At 53.9% G+C, this 10,129-nt stretch overlaps 2 protein-coding genes across 2 annotated transcripts; one reads left to right on the forward strand and one right to left on the reverse strand.

Annotated features, from left to right (window-relative positions):
• The first annotated feature begins 24 nt into the window (after nucleotides 1-24).
• Nucleotides 25-3,555, forward strand: MRPL27 (mitochondrial ribosomal protein L27). Its single transcript, XM_064728335.1, has 4 exons — nucleotides 25-152; nucleotides 1,573-1,695; nucleotides 2,424-2,491; nucleotides 2,916-3,555. Exons 1-4 carry the CDS (start codon nucleotides 131-133, stop codon nucleotides 3,120-3,122), a joined length of 420 nt encoding a protein of 139 aa, XP_064584405.1. The 5' UTR covers nucleotides 25-130; the 3' UTR covers nucleotides 3,123-3,555.
• Nucleotides 3,556-3,649: 94 nt separating this feature from the next.
• LOC135455258 (uncharacterized) lies at nucleotides 3,650-9,593 on the reverse strand. Its single transcript, XM_064728334.1, has 5 exons — nucleotides 9,462-9,593; nucleotides 8,758-8,879; nucleotides 6,822-6,920; nucleotides 6,211-6,375; nucleotides 3,650-4,819 (listed from the first exon to the last, which is right to left on the reverse strand). The coding sequence occupies exons 1-5, from the start codon at nucleotides 9,547-9,549 to the stop codon at nucleotides 4,673-4,675; spliced, it is 621 nt and encodes a 206-aa protein (XP_064584404.1). The 5' UTR covers nucleotides 9,550-9,593; the 3' UTR covers nucleotides 3,650-4,672.
• Between the last annotated feature and the right edge of the window lie 536 nt (nucleotides 9,594-10,129).

The following is a 10,129-nucleotide window of genomic DNA, read 5'->3' on the forward strand; positions in this document are numbered from 1 at the left end:
GGCGCGTGCAGTGGGCGGCGATTGGTCCGAACGCTAGCGAGAGCGCGCGCTCGGACCAATCGCCGCCCAGCGAGTGCGCGTGCGCGCCGCCTTGCCAGCGGGCGGAGGCGGGGGAAGCGGCGCTATCAAGATGGCGGCGCTGGGACGGCTGTGTGAGTGCGGGCAGTGCGGGCAGTGCGGACCGGTGTCAGCTCGTTACCCTCTGAGGGCGGGGAGCGGCGCTCTGGCCTCGGAGCGGGAGGGATGAGCTCGGGACAAGATGCCCCAGGGAGGTCACCCCGCGCGATATCGCGCCCCTGGTGGGATGTCACCACCGACAGCGTGAGGCCGAGGCTTTCGCTTTTGCTTGGAGCTGAGGCGGAGCTGTGGTGATGGCGATGGGCGGGTTTGTGTATGTGAAACTGTAGCTATGCTTCGTCTTATCTGATTTCCTATAAATCGTCAAGTCTCGAAGGCTTTACTTAATGTGGCATGTCCTGAAATTAATGGGGGTTTGTACCCTTTCCTCAACAGTATTTCTTAGAATTACGGACAAGTTTGGGTTGGAAGGAACCTTAAAAGTCATCTTGTTCCAACTCCGTGCCATGAGCAGAGATGCCTTCTATTAGAGCAGGTGCCCTATCCAGCCTGTGCTTGAACACTTCCAGTGGTGGGACATTTCCAGCTCACTGAATATCCGTGATGAATTAGTTAGGTTAAACGAGTGGTTTTGCTCAGGTTAAGGAAACAAGATAACCTCTGTTCTGCACTAACCTGCTGCTTAACGGGCTAAATAGAGGGATTCAGAAAAATCAGGTTTGTCTCCTACCTCCATAAAAGGTGGTACTGAAGAGATTTTTAAGATAGTGATGCCTTGGGTTGGGGGGCAATTTAAAGATCACACAGTTCCTACCCCCTGCCATGGGAAGGGACACTTTCACTAGACCAGGTTGCTCCAAGCCCTGTTCAGTCTTAAACACTTCCCTGAAACTGGGAGGATTAATGAAAAAAACTGTGCTCCAGACTCCCTTTTTGCCACTCCCAGGGCTCTGTATTCCTTCGTAGAGCCTTTAATCATAGAATTACAGAATCATTTTGTTGGAAAAGACCTCCAACAAGTCCAACCTTTATACTCCTTCTGGATAGTTCTCAGACTGTTTCTGGCTGGTTATAGATGTTTGTATATTTTCCTCATTTGTAAGATTTCAGGATGTAACTGTGTGAATGAGTGCCATTTGGTCAAAGGGGAAACTGAAACAAATCACAACCCATCTTTTCTCAAAGCACTGTAAGAGCAATCCACAGCAAGCAATGACACCTGTGCTGCATTTTACCAGAATGAAACAGAAATTTGTGCACGTGATTTAACATGCTTGCTGAGAGTTTTATTCTTACCTGGGCAGCAGCAGCATTTGAGATGTGGCCTTTGTTCAAGGAATTTAGGCCATTTTGGTCTAATTTATCTTGGAAGTACTTCTTGTTTCTCCCAGGGCTTTCCTTTGCCTTTCATTTTAAAGCCTGTCTTCCTTTACATCTGACAGAAGGAATTATGTATGATAGTTTTTCCAGCTGATGTTCTTTCTCCTAACCTAGTTCTAACCACTCACCAGCCAAGCCTGGTTGCTGTCAGATGGGCTTCTAAGAAAAGTGGGGGCAGCTCGAAAAACCTGGGTGGCCGCAGCCCAGGGAAACGCTATGGCTTCAAGAAAACCGAAGGTAGGTCTCAGTATCTTATTTGCATTTCACTGGGTTGTTCACAGCTTCTCTCCCTGATGTGTGTCAGTTGTTGGGTGTTTCAGGAAGGGGTGCGCAGGGCACTTTTCCAGGAGAAAGAAGGGGAGGATCAGTGAAAGCTCCTGATCAAGGGTTGGCGGTGGGAGGGCAGGGTGAGTCAGCTCCCCCCACCACGAGCCCGCCGGCTGCCAGCCAAAATTGCCTACAGAAAATGTACTTTGGTTCTAACTTGGCCTCTCCAGAGAGCCCAGGAGGAGGGAACACTGTGAGACACCTCGTAACTGCACTGCACTTTCCCCCCACACTGAGTGGAAAAACTGAGCATTTCCAGTGTTTACAAAGGAGAGAATTACAAAGCTTAGCAGAAGCCAAAGTGCAGATTCTTGCAGTTGAGTGCTTAATAATTACTAGCTTTGCTGATGGAAACATTTCAATGTAAATGTAGTAAAACAAATTCCTTCAGCAGCCAGAAAATGCCTTGTACCCTAGGAAGCAATCTTTTCAGAGATTTGACTTTTTGCCACGGTCTGTCCGTTGCCCTTTTATTTCCTGCTAACATCATTTTCCTTCAGATGCTTTTAACATTTAAAATAATTTTTCCTTAGAAAATGCCTACAAAAGCTGGGATTTGTCAGTGCCAGAATCATTTGTGTTGTGCCAGGGCTCTGGGAGCTCTTTCTCCGCAGGCTGACTGTGTCCCTGTGTTGCAGGTGCCTTTGTCCACGCAGGGAACATTCTGGCCACGCAGCGGTTGATCCGCTGGCACCCCGGCGCCCACGTAAGGCTTTTCTCTCTCTTTGGGTCTCAGAGAACAGCACTCCCCCCTGAGCCCCACACTCACTGCTCCTCTCTTTCAGTCTCTTTCTCAATGCTCATCCCTGTGTGGTGTTAGGCACAGAGCCTGCTCAGAGCCTCCCCTGTGCTCGTGGGACTCAGGGAAGGTCTGCAGTGATTGCTGTCCCAGGACACTTCTGTGACCTGACTGGGCACTTGTGCTTCAGGGTGGAGTGGGTGTCTCATGTCTCATACTGAGCACCATTGCAAACTGGTTGCTGGAAGCAAGTTGTGTGGTTTTATTTTAAAAAAATAAAGCAACAGATGCTGTTGAAGCCAAGATATCAAACAAGGCAGACCAATGATCAGATCTGCTTTAGTTGTGGATGTCCAGCCTCTCCTTTCTAATGCTCCTCATCCTCTCCCAGGTGGGGATGGGCCGGAACAAGACCCTCTATGCCCTGGAGGATGGCATTGTGAGATACACCAAGGAGGTCTATGTGCCCCCACCCCGCAGCAGCGAGAGCAGGGATGTGATCTGCCAGCTGCCCAAAGGAGCAGTCCTTTATAAAACTTTTATCAGTGTTGTCCCCACCACAGAGGTAGGAAGCTTCAAACTCGTCAACATGCTGTGAACCTGCAGTGTCACCTGGGCATGGATGGAAAGGACAGACCACTACAGCTATACTGGCATCTGAGGACAAGAGTGGCTCTGAAGGATTTGGTTTTGTTCCTGAAGTGCCTGTGATCTGTGTTCAGGCACTGAGATCACCTGCTGGCATTTTTATGAGTGTTTAATAAATGCTGTGGGGCAGCTGAAGGTCTTGGCTGCTCATGGAATGTATTACCTTGGTCATGTAGTATCTGGAGAGCCTGGTCTGTTGTGCCATTGGATGAATTCCCTCTACAATCACTCTTGTGTTAGTACTTGTCCTGCTAATAATTCCCTCTATTTTTGCTCATTTTTAGTCATTACTGTTCTATTTGTACCTTAATTCACAATACTACAGAACAGATTTCCACATGCACCGATGCTGTGTACCTGGAAGCTGGAATTTTTTGCTCTAGCTCACTCACCTCAATGCTTAACTTAAATATCTGAGTGTGCCATTCACTGGCCATGTGAGGCAAGTTCTCAGGCCTAATTCTAACTCCTTACTGAGTTCAGGGGGCCTGGCAAGATGCCCAAATCTGGACTAGTATTTGAAGCCTCAGCAGCTGGAGGTGTATGATAAAGCATTATCCAGGCTACTCATCCTTTTGAGTCATTATGTGACATTTTTGAGCTTGTATTGCTCAAAATAAAGGAGCCCCAATGTGTTGTGCCCAAACTGATCTCATTTTATCTACAGGTTTGTAAACAATTTTAAACATTGACTCTGCAGTAGAAAACAAGTTATCAAAATCAGTAATGTAAGGACACTGGTGTTGACATTATTTAGACAATTCCTCTGCTCTGCAGAAGACCAGGTGAACTGGGTCAGCCACGTGTCCACCTGTGCTTCACATCTTCATGTAGGCCTCCAGCTGTTCAGTCCGTGCATCTGTCCTTTCCCTGTCTGCAAATCCAGTCCCATGGTTCACCTTGGTGCTCTGTATTTGGGTATAACCCATGGAACCTCTCCAGATCCACGTGTGGGCTCTGTACAGAGCTGTTGTCAGCCACAGAGCTGTGGTGCCAGAGCATGCAGCAGTGCTCCAAAGCACATCCCTTGTGCCACTCACAGGTGAGGATTTCCACCTGCCAGGTAATCCAGACACAGTAAAGCACTTGATAACCTAAGAAACAGGTGAAGCAGCACAATACCACCAGTGCCTGAGCTCTGATCCCTTGTACAGCCAGCAGTGCTGCCTCACAGAGGTGTGAAATGCTGCTCCTGAGGAGCTCTGGCCCAGCAGACATTCCCCTTGGCTTTGCCCTGTGCAGCTCCAGCAGCTGCACCTTTGCCTTTGGTGTTTGCCAGAGTGAGCAGATGTCCCTGGTTCCTCTGCTCAGTGCAGTGCCCAGCAATGGCTCTGTGGTTGTTCTTGTCCTGCAAGGAGGATGGCTGGGTTGGTCTTGCCTATGTTTCAGGTGGTTGTGGATCTGGGTGAAGGTTTGGCCATTCACTGTGGAGGAAAATGGAATCCCAGGCACTTCAGCTGCTGCCAGCACAGGGAGCAGCAGGACACTGAGGCCAAGGCCTTACACCGCGGTGTTCCGCTGAGCTTGGTAGCTCAGGGGGGCATGGAAAGCCTCTGGAACTCCATGTCTGTCCAAGGTCTCTGAGCTTATTGCTGTTCCTGAGAAAGCTGGAGGATGCCTCAGAGCATGCTCATAAGGAGGTGGCATCTATTGAGGAGAGAGGAAGAGCATTACAGCAGATCAGAAATAACCAGATTATCCCACCTCTTCTTACAGAGCAGATGAAAATGCTCACAACTGCCAGCAGCCTGAAATGAAACCCCCACAGTCCCCCAGCACAGGCAGCTGTAGGCTGGGGAACACCCGGGGATTGGAGCATCAGTCTGGGACATGGCACAAACGTGCTGAGAGACACATTCTCTCCTCACACTCTGCCAGGTTCCTGCTCTTCCCTGTTCCCTTTCAAGGACTTGGCAGAAGGCCAGAACAAACTTGACTTTTGTTGGGAGAGGGCTGCACTTGTTTTCCCTTGACTAAATAAAAATTACTAGGATTTACACAAGTACCTACAAACCAGGTGTTGTACCCAGGTTTTGGCAGCAAGTCTCACTGCACAGAGAGGAACCTGAGGCCTTGTCACATTTCTTTTGGCAGAGCTGTGCTAGCTTTCTCCCCACAGGTGACAGGAAGTGGCATGATGATGTTGTGGGAAGAGCTTTCAGTGCTGTTCCTAAACTACTTGTCTTTGGAGCTTTACTCTCCTGTGCCCTCAATGCCCAGGTTTCACAGAATTACAGAATGGTTTGGGGTTGCAAGGGACCTTAAAGATCATCCAGTTCCAACCCCTGCATGGGCAGGGACACCTTCCACTATATCAAGCTGGAACTTTTCAGGTATTAGAAATAGCTCCAAACACTGAGTGGCAAGGGCTAACTATGCCAGGCTTTATGGTACAGCTTTAAGAGCTCAAAATCCAGGTAAATCAGTGAACTTTTAATGTTTTACTCAGGGTTTCAAAAGTTTTTGTCCTGCTTTAGACAATGAGGTCTCTGAACGGGAGCATCTCAGGATGCTGCCACAGGACCTACTTGGCAGGATGCACTCACTTTTCCCTCTTACTTTGTGGGAGTGCAAATCTTAAATATCCTCCCAAGCAAAGCCTCCTGCTCATAAATAAGCCATAAACACTTCAAGGTAATACCAAGGCATGTCCCCATGAGTGTCCTGCAGGGAGAAGGAAGCAAGAACCCATAAAAGCCTTAGAGATCCAAAAATAACACTCCCAGCCTGGACTTGTACGGAGCAGGGGATCTGAAGAGCCTGCCATTTCTCCGTGGGGCTCTGCCCTGCCTCCTGGTACAGGCATTTCTGCAAATGCACTGGGGGAGGAGAGATGGATCATTAACCAGCACAGATGTACACCAAAGGAGCCTCCCGATACACTTTGTGCTCTCCCAGAGATAAAAGCTATCGGGAAGGCAATCACAGAGCACAGAGTCCTCAGCTACCACCAACTGTGAGGCAAGACACAGAAATGAACCACAGTGGTGACTGCCATGGGCTCCTGCCAGCCCCCCACTGCAGGGAGGGCAGCTCACCTCCTGGGATGGCTCTGCCCACAGCCCAAACCTGTCGGCAATCATCTGGTGGATTTCCCGCTGCCGATCTTTCTTGCGCACGCTCTCGTAGCTGGGCAGGCGGGGCTGCTCCCAGGACGGCAGCTGGTACGTGCTGGGGGGGCCCACACAGAACAGCTCGTCTCCCTAGAAATGTCCATGCCCAGAAAAGGGTCAGTGTGATGCTGGCTCTCATCACTAGAAGTTTATGTCCTGGTGCAACCTTGAGTTCAGGGTTCAAAGCTGTAGGTACTTGTAGGCTCCTCTGAACACCCAGAGAGGATGTCCACCCTCGCAGGGGGCAATTACACCACGACCTGCCCTGCAGGATCCCAAGCCCCCAGGATCTACCACTGGCACTTCATGCCCAAACCCTTCAGGGCACTGTGGTATCCTCTGCAATATTCCTTCCCTCCACATGCTGCCTTACCCCTGGGGTTTTTACATACTGGCAGCACTTCCCAACGTTGTGGGGTAGCACCAGAAGATGCTGCCCAGCACCTTTTGCCCCAGGCAAACTCAATAAGCAGAGTCTCGCTCCAAGCCCGTGAGCAGCATTCCCGCCCAGCTCCCCGCAGGGCCCCTGCCATCACCTGCATGCCCGGGTTCTCAGCAGTGCTCTCCAGCCGGGAGGCTCCACGCTGGGGTCCCACCAGCTGCTGGCTGCTGCTGAAGTAGGGCGGGGGGCGGTCCTGGAACGAGGAGGACATGAGCATAGCCACAATCACCCCATCCTTCCCAGCAGAGAGCAGAGCTCAACCACATCTCATGGGACAGCAAGACCCTGGCAGAGGAAGAGTGGCTCCCTCCTGCAGCTCTCAGTGCTGGCAGCAGCCCCTGCCTGTTGAGTGACACCAAGAGCACAGGACATCTTCCCGGGCAGCACAGGGCTGGAGCCAGCTGGAGCAGAGCACAGCCAGAGGGACAGTCTGGGCCCCAGGGCACGGTTTCATTGAAAATCAGCGGAACCATCTCTTTTTGGGGTACAACAAAAAACAACCCAACTATTCCGCTGGTGTAGATAAGAGCTCCATCACATGCCCAGGGTTACAGAATGTGTTAGTTCTTATCTACTGAGCTTGTCATTTCAGGATAATGCAGCAAGCAAATCTACAGGGCAATAGTTGTGCTGTTCCCAAGCTGTCTTGCTCCAGTTGAACTGGATTCCCTGTCAAGGTATTGAGCAACAGTGAGCAGAAATCTTGTTCACAGAGAACAGCCCCTCCAGCCAGAGCCAGGACTTGAGCCATTGCTTTACCTTGTTCTCAGAAAACCCCATTTCTGCCAGCAGAAACCAGTCCAAAGACTCTCAGGGCAACCAAGGATGCGCAGGGAGGACTATGAGGATTTACTGTTGCTCTTAACAAGCAAGGAGCTGTTTCTCTTGGCCCTACAGCACAACTACAGAAGCTGCAAACAGCACCCAACTGTTGGTTCAATAAGTCATGAGCAAAACCAGTGCAACTATTCCTGCACAAAAGTTGCCTCGCACTACAACTGCTTCTCTTTTTCTGAAGGAAATACATTATATGTTCCCTTTCCTTCCATAATTCTTTGCATCCATCCTTCTGCACAGTCCTTTGCTAAAGGCAAGATGCCTGCTTGAAGTTTCCACCTCAGAGCCCAGGGAGATCCCACTCTGCCTCAGAGAGCAGCCCCACAGGGCAGGGAGCACAGCAGCAGGGCCCGCTCCCAATGTGTGCCACGGGCAGGCAGCAGGAGGGAAGAGAGGGAAAGGAGCTGAGACATCGTGCAGCCTATTTCCACTGTGATTTCTGGTGGGGACTTCTCAGCCTGTGCTGGACTATTAGATTTGCCCTTCATAGCACTAGTCTCTCGACCCCTTGCTAGCAAGGCTGAATGTCCACTCTTCTCCCAGGGACTGCCAAGTGGTACCTGCAGCCCTTCCCTCAAAAGCCATCCTCGCAGCTCTGGAGGCTGAGCTTTCCCCAGGCAGTCACTGCCACAAAAGCAACACTGGCTACACACGCTGCTCTTTTTCCATCAGCTTCCCTAGTTGAAAGCAGCCCTAGGAAATTACAGATGCGAGCGAAAGGGCTTTGTGTCTCACTGCTCCTTCCCCGGGAGCTGTGCACAAGAGAGCCAGTTGTCAGGGATGCGGGTGGCTTTGTCTGCCTTTGCCCTCAGCTTCCAGCTCCCTTCCCTGCTGGGCCCCTTCCTATAAAGCACAGCCCGACCCCACACATGACTATGCAGGGGGAGGAGAACCTCCCTCCCGAGCTGTGTGGAGAGCAGGGAAGCCTTTTAGTGTTGGGCCTTGGAGAGAGAACCACAATGGCACAGCCAGGCAGGACTGGGTGGGTGAATGGATGGATGGAGTGGGAGCAAGGAGATGGCAGAGCCCAGGTCTGCCTGGAGGACCCACATCCATCAACAATCCCAGCCAGGCTGCAGGACAGTAACCTGGTGGTGCAGCCCCACAGACCCAGCACAAGGCAACAGGAGCTTGGGGGACAGAGGGGGACTTGTGGGCAGGAGGAAGAGAGGAAGGACTCGGAGGACACTCACATACTGGCTGGGGGTCTGGAAAAGGCGGCAGGAGCAGAGGAATTGGCAGCACATGGGATCCCGGTGGTACAAGAGCAGCAGCAGGATGAGGATCGCCACAATGAAGACGGAGGTGGACACCGCTGCCAAGAGACGGGAGAGGCGAGAGAGCCGGTGTTTCGACGGGCCCCGGGCCTCCCCCTGCCGCCCGCTCTCGCCCCGCGGCTGACGCTTGGAGAAGCCCCTGAGAAGCCGATCCCACCTGCTGCCCGCCTCAAGAGCGCTAAAGCCCCTTTCTGCCCAGCATCTCTCTCCCTACCAGACGGTGAACGACCTGCAGAGCCAGGAGGGGCTCACCCCATCCTGGACCGCGGCAGCAGGGACCGCTCCGCGGGGACCCGCACCGGCACCCACCGCCTCTGGCCCGGCGCTCTCGGCTCCCTCAGCACCACGGCCGGGCCCCGGTTCGCCGGTGTTGCGGTCTCCCGGGAGCCCGCGGCTTCCCCCGGCCCGCCCGCGGATCCGCGGAGCCCACCCGCCCCGCCAGCCAGCGGGACCCCCCGGGTTAGGACCGGCTGCTGCAGCGACCTCTCCCCCGCCCGTCCGTCCGTCCGCAGGTATCGCCTTATCGGCACAGCCCGGGAGGCACCGGCAGAGGCCGATCCCGCCCGGCGGCCGCCCCCGCTTCGCTCCCGGCACCGCCGGAGCCCCCGCCCGCCACTCACTGGCGGCGATGACGATGGCCAGGACGTTGTTGTCCATGCTGGCGCTGGCGGTCGCGGTGTGGCCCGAGGCCTCCGCGGGCTGCGCCATCCCGACCCCGCCGCCAGCCCCTGCCCGCCGCCCGCGCTCCACAGCCCGCGAGGGGCGGGCCGGGGCGGGGCCCGAGCGAGCGCGCTCCGCCGCGGCGCTCCCGGGGCTCCCCCTTCGGACTCGCGTCGGGGCCAGCCCGGCCCAGCCGCCGTGCCCCGGCCTCGTGGCGCGGTTCGCAGTCCCGCAGTGCCGGCCGAGCGGCAGCCAGGCCGCGGGTCACTGCCGGGATCGGCGCTGCCCCGCTCCTGCAGAGGGAAAGCTGGCCTGTGCCGCGGGAGGCGCCTGGCCCCGCAGGCAGCAGGACGTGCCCGCTCATTAGCCGATTAACACCTTAATTAAGCGTCATATACACGCTAAGGATCTGGTACCTTCAGGGCAGCCGCTGCCAGGGTGTAACCGGACTCAGCCGTGGCTCCGGGCCACTCCCGAGCTCTCACTCTCCAGCCACAGGGGGTTTTGAAAATCCCAAGCTTGATTTTGGGTTACTCATCACCCATCTGAGGAAGGCGACCCTGCCCCAACACCGTCACAGCCCCTGTCCTGGTGCCTAGGGGGGATTTACACTCTCACCGGGCACGGC

The sequence above is a fragment of the Zonotrichia leucophrys genome, chromosome 18 (genome assembly GCF_028769735.1).
Source record: "Zonotrichia leucophrys gambelii isolate GWCS_2022_RI chromosome 18, RI_Zleu_2.0, whole genome shotgun sequence".
Lineage (NCBI taxonomy): Eukaryota > Metazoa > Chordata > Aves > Passeriformes > Passerellidae > Zonotrichia > Zonotrichia leucophrys.